General features: G+C 48.4%; 1 protein-coding gene across 8 annotated transcripts in view; it reads right to left on the bottom strand.

The window, feature by feature from the left end:
- Positions 1 to 19,832, bottom strand: part of KCNT1 (potassium sodium-activated channel subfamily T member 1) — an 83,052-nt gene that overhangs the window by 48,444 nt on the left and 14,776 nt on the right. For 7 of the 8 annotated variants that reach the window (XM_068914933.1, XM_068914932.1, XM_068914935.1 and 4 more), the window contains exon 2: positions 18,435 to 18,614. In XM_068914933.1, coding sequence (XP_068771034.1) covers positions 18,435 to 18,614 — 180 coding nt within the window. Of the gene's footprint in view, positions 1 to 18,434; positions 18,615 to 18,780; positions 18,976 to 19,832 lie in introns of those variants that run through there. The other variant, XM_068914936.1, reaches the window with a different exon arrangement.

The raw sequence follows: 19,832 nt of genomic DNA, 5'->3' as shown, positions 1-19,832 counted from the left end.
TGCAAGGCCCTGCATGGATGCCGGCATTAGCGAGGAGGTGGGCATTAACGAAGCCGTTAGGCGGTAGGCGTACCGCAAGGCTGCAGCCCCAACGGGAGCCCAAAGCTCCCATGGGCTTCAACAACCCAACGGTGCCAATACCGGAACTGCCCGAGCAGTGCACGCGCGGGGAGGGCAGTTTAACAGGGGTCTCTCATAAGGCCACCGCACCGGAGCGGAGCGCCCGTGGGCTCCCGGCGCGGCCGCTGCCGCCGAGCCCAGCCTTGCCTCCAGCCCGGCCCAGCGGGCTGCAGAAGTGCCACTCGCGGCAGCCCAGAGAAGGGAAGGCAGGTCCACTTTTTAAAGTTACTCCAGAACTACCAAAGTGCTCGGGAAAAGTTGTTATATAACTGAGCCGCAAGATGCACCGAATCCCAGAACTGTCATCGCTGCCTTTGCAAGCCCATTTTTACTTCTCGAAGTGTGGCTCATCAGCGACAAACATGAAAGCTGCAAAATCAGTATGTTAACTTGGGACTGCTTCACAGTGTCTTTCGGAAAAAGAAATAGAGCAGACGCCAAACAGATGCTGGATAAGTATCTCTACAAAGTCATGGTACCTCAGACAAGTCGCCTATTTCTATGGCACATTTTACACACTTACAGATAAAGCAATGAGATCCTGAAGCTTTACAGTGATTCCTGCTCTCCTCCCATTTCTTTCTTAACAAAGGTGATGGCAGGTTAAGATGGCTGGAGGGGAAAAGGGAATATATCTGTATAGCTGTCACGGCTGCTCAAGTCAATGAGGAAATTAAGAGCCCTTGGGTAAAATCTAAATATATATATCTGCAAGCAGTGTCCAGACAGTGCAAAGCAACCAGGCGCTGCCAGTTGGCTTCCACAGGTGAACCCGTACCAGTGTCACCGTCAGATCCCTGGGACATAGCGAGACGAGGGACGGGGCTCGAGCCGGGCAGCACTGTGGGCCCAAGCTGCCGTGGGTGGAGAGGGCTTTCTGGAGTAAGAGTCGGTCCCTGTTCTCCACTGGGAAGCAGAGAAATTTGATTAACAGAGAAGAAGGAAGCAGCTCTGAGGAAAGGTGGCAGGACAGAGGCCAAACACAACTGCGAGGAGAAGGCAGGAGCCCTGGGCCAGCCTGCTGTGCCTCTGCGCTTCTAACACTTGGGAAAACCTCCATATAGAACAATCCAATGGGCAGTACCGGGACAAAATCAATGAGGCTTTAATAGGATTGTCTTTAAAAGACCCAGCCTGGAGATTCAGCCATCTTCCAGGTCCCGTAGGTTTCTACGGAAAGGATCCTATTACATTTGAGTCATCATTGCAAAATGACATTTGAAACTAGCTGTAGACTGGCAAAGCTGCCCTAGTTTCGTTGGCATATCTCAATTTATGCTAGAGCTATGAATGTGACCTCCAGACACGTGAGGCCCTGGACTCGTCAACCACTATCACAGGGCTTGGGAGCAACGCCCTCCACCAGCACAGGGCACCGCGCTTCCCAGTGGTGCTTTCCCAAGGATTATCGGGTTGTGCAGGCACTGGCTGGGTGACTGCCCCCAACTACCATTAGCTGCAATTTGTTGCCTCTCAGCTGTAATGATCTTTGCCCTATAAATGTTTATTACTCTGAGCGTTTGTGCAGCACTTTTCCCCCACGACTCTAAAGCCCTTTGTAAACATCCCCTCCGAACGCCCGCGACACCCCCGGAGGCAAGCGCGGGCGGGACGGGGACCTGCTTTCCCTGCTGCGCACGCGGCCACCGCGAGCGCCCAGCGGGGTTAACAGCGCCCCGAGCTGCGAAAGCAAAATTTACCCCAGGACACAGGAAAACCACCTCCAAGGGGAAATGCAGAGAAGTCAGGGAAGGTAAACTGGGATCGACCGGGATCACAGAGTCAGTTGTGCTGGAGGAAGGCAGCTGGTGCTGTAATGCCCCTGCCCCGATTTCACAAAGACTTTGTTCCTGTTAGTGTTAAAGTTCTACTGAAAGGGTCTTTCTAACTGCAAAACAATATTTAATAATTATTAAATGGCTCTAAACATTTCTGTTTAAAATGTGAATAATTTTTGCATGTAAAAATCCTTTTTCTTAAAACTCCTTTTAAGATTAATTTTCAAAGAAGAGGATTAGGCCTGGGGAGTTTCCATCAGCTCTGCTATGTCACACAATAGTAAAATCTTCCCTACCTAGAGTCACTGGATCATTCTCAGTGCCCTTTGCAATATATTTTCCATTTCCGGCTCCGTTCCTTTTATAACACATTATATAAGATACAGAAATTGTCAAGTCCATACAAAGACGAATTTGCGACTCTCTCTGCAGAGACGAGGCATGAACACTGCGGCGCGTGTGACAGCCTCCTCGCGGTGCGCGGGACGGACTAGAACGAGGGGCTGTACCTGACCATTGATCTTTATGTACAGGTCTTATTTGAACTGCAATGAGAAAACTTCGCTCATAAATCGATAGCATGCTCTAACCGAAAGCTCTGCTCCAAAGCAGAAGCCATTTGACACCAAGAAGACACGCAACGCCCAAGGAAGCTCTCGCGCTGCGCCCGGCTCCCAGAGGAACCCAACGGGTCGGCGCCCTCGGCTCGCACCTTCAGCCAAGGGCTGGCAGCAGCACCACGACGTCGAAGGAGATGGAAGGTTTCTTGTGTGCTGCTCAGGCCACACGAATCACCGTCACGAACACGCGCAGAATTCCTAACAGCCTTAAACACAGCACTAATGCAACAACGAAGGTCTTCTACAGTGCGGGGTGTCCATGCACTCCAAAAGAAATGAGTAAAACGTGCCAATTCCTGCATGAAGCACTGTGCCCCGGGGATTACTGATGGCTAATCGGCACAAAACCTGCTGTACAGAAAGCCCAGGGCTTTCTCATGAAACGGGTGCCGTCCCGCATGCGAGCCCGGCCCGGCCGCTTTGCTGCCCGCGGTCTCGCCGAGCGTGGGGAGAGCAAACGCAATCAAGAGCGAAAGCCGAGCTACAGCTGGGGAAAAGGATTTCAACTCGGGCTATTACACTCCCTTGGTTTTATATCCTCATCAATTCTGTTTAAACTCCCATGGCCAAAAGTACATTTATACAGGGTAACCATTTTTAAGAGCCAGTCTGATGGCAGATGCTATTTCACAGAGGCCTGTCTTGGCTGCCTCAGTACAGTAAAAGTAAAAAGCACATTTAAAAGAAAAAGTCTTTGCCTACTCTCATGCCTCATACAGATACATGCAAAATAAAAAGGAATAGGCCCAAACTTTTTAAATTGTGTCTCCTTAAAGATTCAACTGTAAACAGTTCTTTCATACCATCCTCTGCCTTTATATTTGTTCTAGCTCCAGGGATGCTTTTGGGAGGAAAGACTGTTTAAAAAACGGCCAATTACAGATTAAGTCCCTGATCTTGCAGCCTCGCTGTCTGTGAAAGAGTCCATTATAGCCAGTGACAAACTCTCAGATCATTAAGGTTGTTTAATGGGATCAAGATTAAATTATATCATGACTGGGCTAAGATCTGGAGCAGTACCCTCGGTTGTATTCCCTTCTCTCCCTAAGATCTGGTAGTGGGAAACACAGCGACTCAGAGGGAGGAAAGGCCTTACAAAGCGCGATTCTTGCGCTGACTCTTGAACGCTGTTCAAGCAAAGCAACCATCGGGCCCCAAGGCCAATTTCGGTGCTCCTAGCGGCAGCACCCACTGGGCCTCTCCTGAACTGCCGCCCTTCAAAAGGGAACGGAGGACCTCGTGGGCACGTAGCACAGATCATGCTCCCACAGCGCTGAAAAAGGGAATGGGACTCATCCAAACATGCTGTTTTATCTCATTCTTTCATAATTTATAAGATTTCCCTGCAGTGGAGATGAACTTCCTTTCTTTGCCTTCTCCCCCATGCTAAAAACGCAGCTCACATTCCATTATTTTGCTCGCTCTGAAGAAGTACAGTCCCTCAGGATTTCAGTAGTACACAAATCCAAACGGCAAAGCAACCCAGGGGGATGAAAATGCCAATTTAATTCAGCAGGGCAAATTCATGCATGGCATAGCTCCATTTGCTTCAGCACAGTTACATGATGAATAAAATTTGCCCCTTAAATCTGCAGCTGGAATGCCTTCCTCTAGCAGAGCGTACGACCAATTTCTCTTGGAAAAAAACGCATGCCACAACTAGGAGCAGAAGACTCAGTTCCTGGTGTACGTATCAGCATAGGGTTCCTTCAGCAGAGCAGTCTGCAGTCCTGTGTGTGAAGGATGTCTTTGGACTCGCACAACCTTTTTGGACCCACAGACTCTCTCATCTAGCCAGTTCTACCCAGTTCACCCCAGAAATCCTGCAGGGAAGACTCCTCAGGCAACAGAGCCCCACTAGCGCACTCTCTCTGCTTCCTAATGAAAACACTGCTTCATGCAGCCACAAAATGCTTAATTTTCTGTTCAGACACCTCTGGGCTGAACAGAGCACCTGCCAGGCCCTTACCAAAACGTGGCTCTAGAGGGTCACAATGGTGGTTTCAGGCTCCCCAGGAACTTGCCCGTGCCCAGCCCAGGCGCGTGGCAGCCCATATGCCCGGCCCATCTGTCGCGATGGCTCTCTGCCTCGCCGCAAAGCTGAGCGCCAGTTCCACGGAGACGGCGCAAACACGGGCAGCTTGTGCAGCATGCGTCACCGTCCCATTTTCTGCAGGTGGGCCTTGCGATCAGCCAGCCAGCTCCATCCCAGCACCCTGTCACTCCTGCTGCCTTTGCCACAAGACACTAGCTGCAGCAAGGAAGGGCTCCAAAGCACTGGTGACCAACCACAAAAGTTTTTCAAGAGTTGGGTAAGAGGACACACTCGAGTGCCGGACCTCAGGAATGAGATGATCAGATTCCTTCCTCCTCCTCATCTGCACTAATAATCCATGCCAACGTAGAGGCAGGAAATAACGCACAGCTCAGACGGGTCATTGCATGTGCTCTCGGGGAAGATCGCCTTGCCGGGAGGGCTGCTACGCTCTGCCAGACCCCACCGCACCCAACAGCAGGCCTGCTGGCATCCCAGCACTGCCATCTGGGACTCCTCCGCAAATGCTCCACGAGGAATGTCCCCGGCTGTTTTAGGAAACTTTTGGCTGTTGTTTTTCTCATGGAGATGATAGCTGGGCTTAGAGTTTTTTTTCATTGTATGGCTTTTTTTTTTTTCAACTCATGTCATCGGGAAGGAATTTGTCCTTTGTGCATGCACAGTGTGCTTTGTACACGTCTGTCAGCAGAAGGTTTTGTACAGCTGAACCCTAGAAGGCAGCACTGAGCATTTCGTAGCCACAGAGCACCACATTGGTCATTAAAACGCATTTACAAGCAAAGGTCTTAGTAAGAATGAAACATCTCTCATTAGAGACCTTAACAAGAGCAGACTAGAAATTGTTTTTCCTCTCAATTTTAGCACAATAGCTGCTGGCAATAAACCTCTCCATCAGCACTGGGCACTTCTAAGTGCAGATACTGAGCATGAAGGAGCCAAGCAAAGTGACAACATTGAGCTTTAAAAGCACTTTGGAGAAAGATGAAAAGGAGCAATTGTTAAATGTCAGCTCTGAAAGAGGCTGATGAGATCGAACGACTCCTCATTGCACCGTATCTCTGTGGTGTTGCACTTTCAGCGACCCGACTGGTAAAGTCCTTCGGCAGAGCTCCTCAGCTCATGGCAATACTTGTCCACCGATCCCAAGGTGGCAACGCGACAGATCAGTCAAGTCTGGAGCGAGACTAAATTCTTCCTCTTTGTGGAAAAGAGGAAACCCCCGTGCTGACATCAAACGCTAACACCAAACTGGCACCGAAGCAGCGTATATAGATACTGATGAACTTAGATACGAGGGGGATGAAACGATGCATAGAGAAGATGAAGGTCCCTGTTCTCGCTCGCATGCTGGCGCGTGGGTGGGCGCACTCACGCAGTAAGTGTGTGCCAGCGCCTCGGGAAGTGGATGTCACAGTGCCATCAAAGAGGTGGCTCTGCTCCGGGTGACTAGAAAGACCAAACTAAAGTCAGTCAAAGTGGGAACTGAAGTGTCAGAGAAGGCCTTCACTCTCAACAGCGTGGGTGTAATTGCATCAAGCTGTAACGAAGCAAACCCATCTTCTTCAAAATCCAAGCTAAAGAATAATGACTAAATAGCTTCACTGAATAAACATCTTTCCAGAGACCAGTCGTAACTTCTTGCTGAGAAATATGAGCACCACCTAATACCTATTTCTCTTTCCTTGAACAAACAATTTGACTGCATTATAAATACCAAATTAAGTTAGCACATTAGTGTGAGTTGCAATTATTTCAATTAACATCTCTTATAGTAACCAATTACTACTCATTTTATTAAATTAGAAGTTTTTCAAACAATACTGCTATATGGAGCTATTACCCAAGATAAAATTATGTGCTTCACACTTTGACATGTGGACATTAGGCAAATGAGGGTTTTTTTTTTTTTTTTTAGATTTCTGCAGAAGCTCTCCCCATTCCCAATCACAGCCATAGCTGATCTGAAGGGAAAAGCTGTAGATAGCGTATAAAGCATTTTAGCTTTGAAAAACTCTATATATCATCTGTGTGCAGGAGAGCTTTCCATTTTAAGTATTTGGCGCGCACACAGAATAGCACACTGCATGCAGTAAGAAGGCTACGTTCAAATTAAATAGTTCTAGGTTATTTACTAAGGCATTCAGGAATAATGTGGCATGGCTTGGCCAGACACTCACGTCCTAATGATAATAGTTACAAGACGAGTTCAGCCAAAGCACCAGAAGACTTGGGACAGTCTCTAGACTGAGACCTTTCACTTGCTCTCTGCCTGCAGCAGGGCACAAGCTACCTGGTCTCTCGGGTAAAAATATAGACATCACATAGGAGTCAGCAATAAATCCCAGCCCTGGCTGAACCACAGGTGCCCAAGCTCTGTTAGAAATTGGGCTGCAAGAATTACAGCAGAGACAGCACTGGCCTGGCATAAGAGGGCTGCAGCGGGGGCTTGGGGCTATCCTGACTGAGCTCCTCCGCATGACCCCACTCTCAGAGCCAAATCCAGCCCCCGGCCGCTGCGGAGCAGCACTTTGCCACCGTTTATGTAGCCGCGTAATCCTCCCAGACGGACAGCCTGGATGCCCCGGGCGGACGCCCGTTTGCCCTGAGCTGAAACTCCTGCGGGATCAGGATTCCCGCTCCACAGCAGAGTTCTCACTTCAGAAGTCTCGTGGGTGGAAAAATACCCGCTTTTGGCAAAGGCCTGTCTTTCTCGTAAACATTTAGCTGGTTGATTTTTGCTGCTTTGTGACAGGATAACGCGTTTCTCAGCTATGTCACTCCTGCCCACAGGATGGCAGGTCTCAAACTGGCATTTGCAAAACATCTTCACCACCTGCTCCCAGAAATGCTCTGGTCTTCTAGAGGGAGGAGGTCTTCTCTTGACAGCTCCTAGCTGCTGGGGGTTATTGCACACTCTGCCATTCGAGCCGAGGTGTTTGCATTTCATGCTCTGACAGGTGCCTGGACATCTGATTTACTGCAAGGCATTCGGAAAGTCCAATTCCCAACTCAACCTGCCCGTATCAGTCCTGAATCAGGGACTGATTGCAGCAAAGATCAACAAAGGCAGCAGCTTTGCTAATAGCCAGAGTACTGGGAACGGACATAACATGTTACACAGAAAGGCGCAATGACTGACCTCCCACAGCCCGAAAGGTAACTGCTCCCTGCCGCAGGGCAGTTGCTAAATCCACAGAGCAATAGTCCTGCTCCTGCTGGGGCTCGTGTGGGTTGCAGGAAGAGAGTCGGGCCGTTAATCTGAACATCGTCACAACAGTGCAGCTATCGTTGGGCAGGCTCCACATTGCACTCCCCCACGGACTTCTTCCCAAAGACTCTGCCTGTTTCAGATTTGCAACAGTTGTGCATGGTAATTACTACATCTGCCCATCGGCTGGAGATAGCCTACCTCTGAACAGCACAGTCCACGCTGGAGCTAGCAAAGCGCTGCGGAGTGCATGTGTGTGGGGTGGCCTAGACTCCCCCCTACAGAGAAATCACGATGAAAACAGCACTTACTTAACAATATCCAGCACATCTCTAAACACACAGATCAATAACAGAAAATGGGTGGATTTAGCCGGTCCTTAAAATGAAGACTTAAAAATAAATAAATAAACAAACACCACCAACAACAACCCTGCTATTGTCATAGATAACACATACTCTCACACACGCACATACTGTTATCAGTATTACAGCACAGGCGACAAGTCCCGGTCCACACGAAGGAGGCCTTCTCCAAACTAGAGCTAGGAAAACATCCAACACGCAAGCAAAAGCAATAGGCACACAAGAAAGGAGGACCACAAGCTAAAATTCCACACGTAACTCCAAGAGCTTCAGTGACTTCTGACAATACCTCACCCGCCAGCTCCACGGGGAGCCCCTCGCACACCCAGAGCCTGCATCACACCAGGTGAAAACAAGTCTCACCCCAAGCCTCGGCCAAGCCGCTAATCCAGGGGGAGCACAGAGAAAGCTCGGGGCCTGGCAGAGGAGACACCGATGTATCCCCTCCGCTTCCCTCCCGCACACGCAGGCTGCGTTATTCAGGGTCTCGCGTGGAAACGCTCTACATCCAGCCAGCATTACGTACAGCTACGGCCAGAAGCTAGGAAACGGGTTACAATAATGAAGAGTCATGGAGTGAATAACAAGATCACGATTTTACTGCGGGCTTGGGGAGTTTAATTACTTGGGAGCCGTGTTTGTGCTGTCCTCAAGAGGGCTCTACCGCAGTATTATGAAAGAACAGCGACAAAAATTGTTGGTGACAAAGAACAGCAGACCTGAAACGTGGCTAAGTGAGCTGCTGGGGATGAGAGGCAGAGACGAGCACCCGCGCACCGGGCAGGCGCCGCGCGGGCCGAGAAGCGACGCGGTGCCGGCGAGGAGCATCCCGTGCCAGAGCTGCACTGTGACAACCGGCAACCCCCCCCCTACAAAGAGAGGAGGCAAACGAACCTCTCTGTGGGTGACCCTTTATCAGTCCTGCAACGCGTGCAAGCAAAGCACTTGTCACTTAGGGAAGCAAGCCATTTGTCATTTAGGCACTGGCAAGTAAATCGCTTATCTCACTCACCTAACTCCTGGCTGTTTCACTATTGCCATTATCCAGCTGACCCCCCAAGACACATGCACCCCCGCTAATGGGCTAGCTTTTGCCGTTATCCTCATCCGGCAGCACAACTTCTCCCCCCTTCCCTCCAGCTGCGCCGACGTTGCGGATGGGGCCAGGGCTACTTGTGTGCTGTGCTACACACACACACACACACACACAGAGCTGCTTAAAACATGCAGGAAACAATGATGAAGACACCTGAACGAAGAGAATGCAAGGGAGTAAGTTTCACTCTCTCAATTTCAAGAGGGATCCTATTCAGTGGGAAGAAAAAAAAATCACAGGAAAACACAGGGGAAAATATGCATACATACAAATACCCTTACACGCAGCAAATATCACCTGATTGCAGAAACGCCAGTTCCCAAAAATACAGTGCTTGCATCCAGTACTTCGGAACTAAGCACAAAGTGAGTGCTTTGGAAAATGTCATTATCCTCAAGTGTCTATCTCGTCTGTAGACTTCACTTGATAGCCTCCGCTTATAAAACACTACTTTTATGTCCTGTTTGACTGACCGTAAACAGCCTGGCCACAGATCATCACTTAAAGAAAGATAATAAAAAACAATACTAATAATATAAAACAGATGTCCCTACCTTTCATAATGGAGACAAAAATCACTGACCATGAAGCTGTGGCCCCACTGCAAGCCCAAGGAGGCAAAGATTCCTCCAGAAAGTTATGGATGGCCCTTGTGGAGTGCTACTGCCCTCTACAACAAATGGTCTGACGTAATCTTCAGCACAGAAAATAACTCTAAAAGGCTTGCAAACTAACATAACTTGCAGAACATTGCTTCAGCCAATATTGCAGGCTTCCTGCTTGAAGGGACAAGTGTTTGGACATTAAAAGATGTGGAACGCTACGGTGAAGCTGACCAGCTGGGAGTTCGCTCAAATGGCGACTAAACGCTCCCAAGAACAAAGGAACTGAAGTAACGGATGGCACATGAAATTCAACGTTATCATTTTATATGAAGTATAACGTAGCAATGAAATGTTTATTCTGAACCCTCTGACAGATAAGAAAGAAATAAGATTTAGAAGTCTCCTACTGCAGTAATTCAGCAAATTAATAGAATAACAGAAGCCTCCAGTTGAAGCAGCTCCTAAGCTGGCGCTGCTCAGCCTCGTCCTGCCCAGCAGCCTGCATTTCCAATCCTTCTCATGCAAACTGCATCCAGCATAGGTGTGCAGGCATCTGTTAAGATATTTGTACAATGCCTTTAAGACCCATTAACTGAGATGTCGGTCAAGAGGAATATGAAGGTTGGGGTTTTTTTTTGCAAATTAATATCTGTATCTTTGCTACAGATCCAAGTTGGTGCCAACAGAGCAGAGGCGAATGCAGGATGGTAAGGAAATCTGTGCTAGCTGCAGGGTTTCAGCAGACATGTTCACTTCTCTCTTGATAACCAGAGCTGAAAATGGCAGATAATAAATTATTCTCCTCCTTATTAGTTGAACGTCCCAGAAACGGAGATGTCTCGATTCAAATTTCAGTCTTATTTCTCTCTAAATCCGTACACTGCACAGTCTCTACCACAAGTAGAGACTTCTGTGAGACATCCTCACAAGAGGATGTAGGTGGGGCATGTATTAGGCAATTTATTGCGGATCTGCTCGTGATCTTTCTGACGGTGACCACAGAAACCTGCTAGAGAAGAGCTCAGACACTGGCACACGCAGCAGGAGCCCGCACTCGGGCAGCCCTCCTTGCACAGCTCCAGGCGGTGCGGTGGGCGCCACGCGCCCAACGCCTGCACCCCTGCGCTGGCGAGCAGGGCGGCCGCGGGTCCCACTCCCCACGCACGTAGGTGGAAACGGACCCGGCTGGACAGAGGGAAAGCAATCAGCACCACCGTCAGGACTGCCATAAATTACCTCCCGTGTGAACGTGGATGCGACTGTGACTATATGAAGTGGTGGAAACAGCAGAAAAATCTAACACGCTCCCTGCAATTACAGCTGCAGCTGCCAAGTTGTTTCGCAGACTGTCACTGCTGCCGCTGTGATGGCTACAGCCTCAGCCTGCCCTTCTAACCTCACGGAGGCCAATGGCAACACTGCCATTAATTTCTGCAGACACAGGACTTTGCTGTGATGACAAATATCATCACCTCTTCACCAGATCTGTGGACACAGCCTCATATCCATGATACTCGCCTGGCGCAAAAAGGACCCAGGTCCCTTGTGGATCTATGCAGAGACTTTATATGCAGCCAAGCTTCTCCTTTACCAGCTCATGTAGGATCTCACTCCTTTACTCTTTACCAGCAAGTTTAAACAGTCGTCCGTCTGCCCACGGGAGCTCTGAGAAGCCCTGGGTAGAAGGGCACAGCAGCCTGCGCGCAGCTGGCACGGCTGGCAACATCCCCTCCGGCTGTAACCACGTGCCGAGAACATGCGGAAGGAGATTTGCCCTATTTGACCACTGAGCACTGCATGACCTTAAGGCTCCGGCATTTTTTCATGCCAGCCTGCACACAGTTTCTTCATGCATGATGGTTTCTCTATAGGGAACTTTTCAGCTATGATATTTTGTGTCATGTACAGCTTGTTACGGGGCAGGAAAAGCCTTGATTTTGTCAGTATGTCTATTTTTACTTCAATAAGGCCAAAGTCAGCCATGCAGGTACTCGCCCAACAACACTGCCTCTCTCCAGCAGCCTTCTGCTGTCCTCTCTCATGCTTTCTCCTTCACATGGATAGACACTCTCAGGTAATTAGAAACATCAGATTTTCCCTTTCAAGCCCATCCTCCCAATAAATTGAATAGAAATCAAAAGTCAAGAAAACTAGAAAATACATGAGAGGGGGATGTAAATTTGAGCCTATAGTATTAGGCTGTGCTAAATAACTGAAAATCAGTGTTGTTCTTTTCATCATGGCACAGCTGTAAGTACTATATCACTCAAGGGACGGTTCCAGTCATTCCACCAGACTATGTGTACTTTCTTTTATTGCTAGCAAGGGCCAGTTACTGACAGTAAAAGCAATATTCTTGAAAAGAATAATGACATTTTGCTTATAAAATAGTAGACAATTATAAGAGAAGTGCACGTCTCTTATTCTATTACTTGTGTAACTTTACTAACATTCCTGCTGATGTCCAGGGGTTCCTGCCTTAAGAGGAATACTCAAAGGCACATCAACAGGGACAGGGAAAATATAAATTAAAAAAGAAAAACAAGAAAAATAGCATTTCAGTTAAGACATCAGGTTAAGTAATCATCACTAGAGCCTTTCAGGACAACTCAAAAAGTAAACAGCAATTCAGAGCGCCACTCATTCATTAAAACTAAAAATACTATCTACAAACAGAGGAAAAACTATATTCTGCCTATGAAGCTGAACCAGGCTTCCAACATGCTCTTCTACTCTTGCATCCCACTGGAGCCAGGCTAAGGGAGCCAGTGCCTTGGGTCAGTGGAAAGGATCATGCTGCAGTCCATGACTGCCAAACACAGACCTCGGCTTTGCTTCCACCACAAGGCGATGGGCAGGACTGACAGCAAGTTTAGGCACAGCAGCACCCTGCCCGCTTGCTTTTTGTCTACGCTGCCATCAGCTCTGCTAGTCTAGGCCTGAGGCACTGGGCTTCAGAAGAGCCACACCAGGCTCGCAGGGGACTGAATCCAATCTCGTCCATGGCCTTGGCTAACACGGCAGAACTGCAGGCATGTATTTAAAAGAGCTAAAATGGCATATATCACTTGCCTGACTCCCCCTGCCACCCGCCTGGTCGTCTCTGCAGGAAGCACAAGAGGCTCACTCAGGACCGAGCGGGCCCGAGTAGCACAGTGCTCACTCCCACGGCAGCGGGGAGGGGGTGCCACTACTGCTCAGCTGGGCTTTGCCTTCCGGAGTACGTACTTGCTGGCGTACCATCACACTGGAACTTTCTGATGAAGAGATGACTCAGGAAAACGGCCTAATTCAATTAAGAAACGTTTTAATTTTGCTTTGCCAGGTGGCAAACATAGAGGAGAAGCAATTAAATTCAAGTGGTCACACAGGTTCTTCTAAGTTTTCCTTTCAGATCTTGTCATCTTCATCAGTGCTATTTAGTTATTGACTTGGAGCAAGGCTGAGGCATCACAAGTGAGACTGAGCCACCCCTTCTGAGCACACGGGGTAGTCGAGACTGGGTCTTAACACAGACTTATAGAAGGCACTGGGTATTAGAGAAAAAAATACCACTATCCTCCTTTTGCAATCAGGGAATCAAGCCTCTGGGAGACGAAGAGACCTTGCCAGAGGAAGTCTGTGGCACAGAGGGGCACCAGAGCTGGAGCTCCTGAATCCAAGTACAAAACCTTCACCACAAGTGCAGATGGTGCAGCCTGAACTCATATTACAGTCCAGAAACTAAAACATCGCCCATTACATCACCACCACAGAAATAAATGTCTTTAATTTCTGGATACAAATCAAAATTTTTAAATTAGCATCTGCATTTTCCAAATAAAATGAGAGCAATGACCCAGTAAACCACATGGCAGTGGAGCAGGTGCCCAGCTGAGGAGGTATTCAAGGAACCTGAGAGAAGGACACAGAACTGTGCTCAGGTCCATTAACGCAATGACGCATCCAGTGAGGAAGTTACTTTGGGCACGTTAGGGTAGGACTGAAAACTGCAAGGATAAGATCCCAGAAGCCTGTTATTTCAGTAATACAGCGTTCTTGTGCTAAGTATAATCCAAATGGTGATTTAGAGCCACCACCTAGCGACAAATTTAAAAGGCATAGCCTAGATGTCAGGAAACTGACAAAAAAAAAAAAAACTTTGAAAATCTATCCACCCTGGAAGGATAAACTTAAAATAATTGGCCTCGTTTATTAAAAACCTCTATTTTCTTGGTTATGCAACTTCTGAAGAATCTCTGATCTGAAACAGGAGATGCTAAAAATTTTATAGAGATGTTGTTGAATTCTTCTGCACATGCAGCTATTCCAAACATCCTCACCCATCAAAATGATTCTTTGCTGATAATTAGTCTCAGAAAAATGCACTTAATCAAAGTGACATCCATTACTTCTTGCTACTGTAAATAGGACTGCTGCTTTTGATGATGATTTTCTGGAAAGTATTCAACTATTTAAATTAGGCAACAAATAAGCTCGTTAATGGAGTAGCTCTGAGACAGAGTTTAATTTTATTTATGGTTTTTTTTTTTAAATACATGCTCCAACCCAGTTGTCAGCCTTGCCCAAGAAAAGAGAATGCAGGAGATCAAAAACTGCCGTAGTCAGGACAGCAAAGATCAAAGGGATGACACAGCTTGTGGTATAAAACAATATTTATCAATTCAGCAGATGTGCTTTCTCAGCTGCCTTTAATCAGCAAATACCAATATCACTTTAGAACAGAAGCCTTCCTCGTAAATCCCAAACTCGTGCCACCAATGGGACACTGCATTTGGCTCCTTTCCCCTTCCACCCCTTGGCCTTGCTCCTGCACACACACGCCCACAGTGCCATTGAGCAGAGGGTTCCCATAATCAGAGGAGTCATGCGCTAAGTATGTGAAAGGGGGCCACACAAAAACAGTATTAATTCCCCCAGTTATTCACCTTCTTTTTGTTACTGGCTCAACATGATAAACTCTTGCTTTACTGTTATATTCCAGCGGCTCTGAATACTTTCACGACAACAAAATGTCAGTGAGATAAGAAATGTGATACTGCCACAACAGAGAGCGCCAGATCTCTCTTTATTTCAGTATCCTAACGCCAACAGAACCTTCCAAAAAGGGGGAAAGGAACTTCTAAACCAGATAGGACTTTTAACAGACAGCTGAAGGGACTTCCGGGTTCCCAAAGGAACCCAAAGACAAATCTGTCCAAAGGAGAGATCACCTCCCAGTCTCTCTTAGTCAGATTTAAGCCCTGAGACAGTTAATTGTATCCTCTGGAATCCTCTGAATGACAGTTACTCCTGTTTCTGTAACTTAAATAACCTGCCTTGCAAAAATTGCCAGCCCTGCACTGAAATACAGCTAAGCCCAGTCTTCCAGATGCCTCATGGCAGTGAGTTCCAAAGAGGAATTAGAAGATACTGGAACGAGCACTTCCCTTTGATGACACTAGATTTGCTTGTCATTAGGCTTTTCCTTCTCTACTGCACCACTCTATTTACCCTCCCCTTTCTCTTCTAGCAGGTCTTTTCCTATCTGCTTCCTGTCTGATTTATTACTATCTTCCACAGAGTATTTAAAGTATTATTTTAATTCTCATGTCAACGAGTCTACCTGCCAAAGAGTAAGCCTTACTTGCTCAGATTATGTATCCTCACCTTTCATATTCTAGAACCAGAAGTAAAATAGTTGTACTGCTTCCCACCCGCCTATTCACTGATCTGTCCTTTCAGTTCTGTAGCTTTTCTGGACATGTTCCCTCTTGCCATACCACAGCTCTCTAATTATCCACTTGTTCCAGCAAGCTCTTGACTCCTCAAGCTCCAACATTACCTCATTCTCTTACCTCAGTCCAGTGTTGGTTTCTCCTCAGCATCCGCTGTGATGAGGATGGGTTAATAAATTTCCAACAGAAATGGTTCTAATGCCCCAGAAGTGAATTGTGAATTCCCATAAGGCCTCTAATCCTTTCAGTCTTCTGCTGACCCCAGAAACCTCATCACTTTCAGCAACACACTAGGGGAGTTTTTCAAAAGCTGATACTAAAGACACTAATGTTTTTAGCATTGCTTCTAGAAAGAACTGGGCTACTTACTTCTATTGCTGTTTTCTTTCAGTGTTAAATCCCTACGTCCAATGAGTTCTATTTAATCGTTCACGGTTCACCATACTGCTCAGGTAGGGAAATTTTCATCAGCGGTTAGACGCCACATTCCTGTCAGTGTTGTAATAAAGCACTTCAAAGCATCTCTCTGAGTTGCTTAGTATTTATAAACACAGCAAAAACAAAAAGACTTTCCCCTTTTCTTCTGCTAGACTAAATCAGCTGCTTATTCCGTTGGTTCAGAACAGACTAATAATTTACTGGTCATGATTGCTCTGCATAGTCTCTCCTTCATCTATAAGGCCCCAGGATCATTAACGACTTGGACTGTAACTGATGCCTAAAAGTAACATTTCCAAAGGCCAACAGCATGGCTTACCCCAACTCCCGGTTAAGTCAACCAGACTACACGTCTCACTGAATAAGAGACGTATGCTCATAGATTTGCGTTCCCAAACACACCGTGAAATTTTCAATATTTTCTAAATGAAGAGAAAAGTCAAAAAACCTAGAAGTAGCAGCACCAAAAAAAACAGTGAAGCCAAGACATCTTGATTTACCTACATAATCCAGAGTGTCTCCACACTAAAATTAAAGAGAGATTCTGAATAAGGAACACCCAAATCCCAATGAAAATGGAGAGTAATGATTAATATCAGTAGAATGCTGAATAAACACACAAACTGCAATTGCTGACTTCCATATTGCAGATGCTTCCCAAATATTAAAAGATGAAATCTATCATAACTGCAAACTTTACACTTATCCAAATGATTCAGATCACAACCATTCTGAAATCTAGAGATTTTTTTGCAGCAGGAATTTTCAATCAGACTCCCACCTGATCCCATAAATCTATATTAATTTTTAAGTGCCTATTAAGGAAATATAGGCTTTGAAATCTTGAGGATCACAGACTCATTTTTGAGAAAGATCAATTCCTAGGCGGCAATAAAAAATAGGTTTATTTAGAACATTTGTAATTCTCACATTCTCAAACATGAACTCACTATTTTTTTGTGTCTGAAACTTGTGTATTAAAAAAAAAAAACACAAAAAACCCAGAACTACCTTTTAACACAGATGCCTGAAAGCCTTTATTCAGGTGTAGCAGGTACACAGCAGCTACCTAAAAGCTAACTCAGCAGCAGCTGAAGATTTATTTCAACAAGAGTTACAGCTCTCACTGCTTACAACATGCAATTAATTGGTGGGAAAAGATGACAATCTTGTTGACTCCCCCCTGCACTGTAGCTCCTTGATTTTTATGTCACGAACAGAGTTGAAGGGACAGCTGTTCTTGATACCCTTCATTCACCTGCTCCCCTCAAGGAAATCACTTGCCACTCACGACAATCCTTATTTGGCTTTAGCTCAGTCAACTTGGTAATAAATCCCTGCCAGGCAGAGAGGAACGGCACTTGGCACTAAACCCACCAAGGCCATTTCCCTAGACAGCCTAAGGAAAAGAGAGTTGTGCCACATCCACAGTGGCTGTTTGGAGTCACTGTGCTCCCATCAGCTTCCCCTGCTGCACAGGCAGCCTTGGAGGTAAGGCTCAGCCAGCCTGTTCTGTTAAATAAATGTAGGCACTCAGCCCAAACTCTGCACATGGCTTGACAGGGAGTTACACCAGCCATTCACCTTGCCATCTGTGCCCCAGGCATCTCCCAGAGAACTGTCCCTCTTCCTCCTTCTCACCCACCATGGGACTCCCAGACACGACAGACTGCCCAGCACACCCACACATGCTGGGTGCACATCCGCGGGCTCAGCATACTGATAACTCCCAGAGCCCCACCAGCCTCAGCATGCCCACACATTCCCGTGGCCCACTAGCTCTGGCATGCCCACACACTCCCAGATATATCCACACACATACCAGCGCCTTCTACACCCAGCATGCCCACACAAATCCCAAAGCCCACTGGCCTGGGCATGCCCACAGGCCCAGGCATATCCACACACAACTCCTCAAGTCCACAGCCCCAGCACACCTATACACCTCCCCATGCCCACCAGTGCCTGCAAACCCCACATCCCAATGCTCGCCGACTCTTACGTACCCCACATGCCAATGCCCGCCAGCCTTTGCACGCCCCTAGCGCCATGCCGCCAGCCCGGGCACCACCACCAGCAAAGGCAGCCGCGCCGGGAAGCAGCCGTCAGCACCGCGGAGAGCTCCGCACCGGGAGGGCATCAGCACCGCGGAGAGCTCCGCGCCGGGCGGGCATCAGCACCGCGGAGAGCTCCGCGCCCCCCACCCCCGGGGCGGCTCTGGGTGCCCAGGTATGTGCCCCCGTCCCCGGGCTGTGTGTGTATGTACGTGTGTGTGTGTATCTGTGTCCATCCCCGGTGGGCATCTCCAGGTACATGTCCCCATCCCCGGTGTATGCATCTCCAGGTACGCATCCCGAAGCGTGTGTGTCCCCAGTGTGTTTGTGTGTGTGTGTGTGTGTGTGTCCCTGTCTCGCCTCCGGTACCCCCGCACCTGTCATCGCTCTGGAAGGACTGGTCCCCCAGCAGCAAGTCACGGAAGCGGTATCGGGGTGGTAGCGGCAACACCTCGGACTCCAGCTCCGTCATCTTCAGGGCGGCAATGTCCAGAATGACCCCGCTCTTGCAGCTCCCACCGCCGTCCCCGCCGCCGCAGCCACCGGGCGACGAGAGCCTGCAGGAGAGAAGGGGACAGAGGCAATGGGGGGGGCACCCTGCCCTGCCCTGCCCGCCCCGGCACCTCCCCCGGGGCCGGCCCCCAGCAGCCTGCACCGCCTGCCGCTACCCCAAGCTGCAGCCCCCGCGCTAGGAGAAGCTCGCTGCCCCCCAGCTGCCATTACATTGCAGGGCAGGCGGCCGTGCCCCCCCGGCAGAGCACTCCCCCCGGGGGCATGTGTGGGACGGGGCGGCCACCGGGCTCGGCCGGCCTCACACGTGGGGCCGCCGGGATGGGCACGGCGCGGAGCGCGCTCCCCCGGCCGCAGCCCGCTGCACTCGGCAGCGCTGTGCACAGGACATTTGCTTCTCAGCAGGCAAACAAAGGAGCATAAGAGGAGCCAATGAAAAATCACAGTCACCAGGAGGAAATAAAACCGCTTGCAAGAAAGATCTACAGCTGACAACAAAACGGAGATCCACCCCTCACCCTCCCGCCGCAAGGAAAAGTATTGATGGGAGGGAAACAAGGAGATGGCACTGCAGTAACACTGCTAGAAACATAAGCACAACCTCCTCTCCGGACTGCTAGCGCTTAAATCATCCAGACAGCCCCAGCATTAAATGAGAAACCACGAACACTGAGAGTCAGTCATCTGTCCAGCTGTCAAGTGGCAGGGCCAGGAGGATAGATCATCCATTCCTCGGCATGCTGATGTCTCTCTGAGCACAGAGGGTCTCACAAATGCCTTGGAGAGAGCCAAGGTGCAGAGAGAGCTGTCTACGGTCTCCCATATGCAGCTTTCTGAGGACAATGCTCAGCCACACAGAAAAGAGATGAAACTCAAACAGCTCTCAAACCATTCTTCAAGACGGTTAAGAGCTTGTCTTTTCTCTTCTTTTTCAAACCATACCTGAAACTTCTCTTCACAAGACAATAAAGCCCTTCAGTGCTGTAAAGCCTGCATACAGATGCACAAGGCAAGATCACTGGTCCTGACCCTTTAGGACCCGGCTTCATCAGTGAAATTCACCTGTGCCATCAGGGTAACTCCAGTTCCATGGGCCCTCTATGGAAAGTAAGAAGGGCAGGAAGGACTTGGAACAGGAGATCTGGTGCCTAGCAATAAGCTGCTTCTTTGTCCCTCACAAGCAACTCTGCAGCGCAAGGCAGACAAAAGGCTGAAAGGGTCCACTCCTGTCAGGTGCACTTCAAAGGGTCTTACCCAAAGCACCT

This window comes from Struthio camelus, chromosome 20 (assembly GCF_040807025.1).
Source record: "Struthio camelus isolate bStrCam1 chromosome 20, bStrCam1.hap1, whole genome shotgun sequence".
NCBI lineage: Eukaryota > Metazoa > Chordata > Aves > Struthioniformes > Struthionidae > Struthio > Struthio camelus.
The sequence above is the reverse complement of the archived record's forward strand: the minus strand, read 5'-3'. Positions and strand labels throughout refer to the sequence as shown.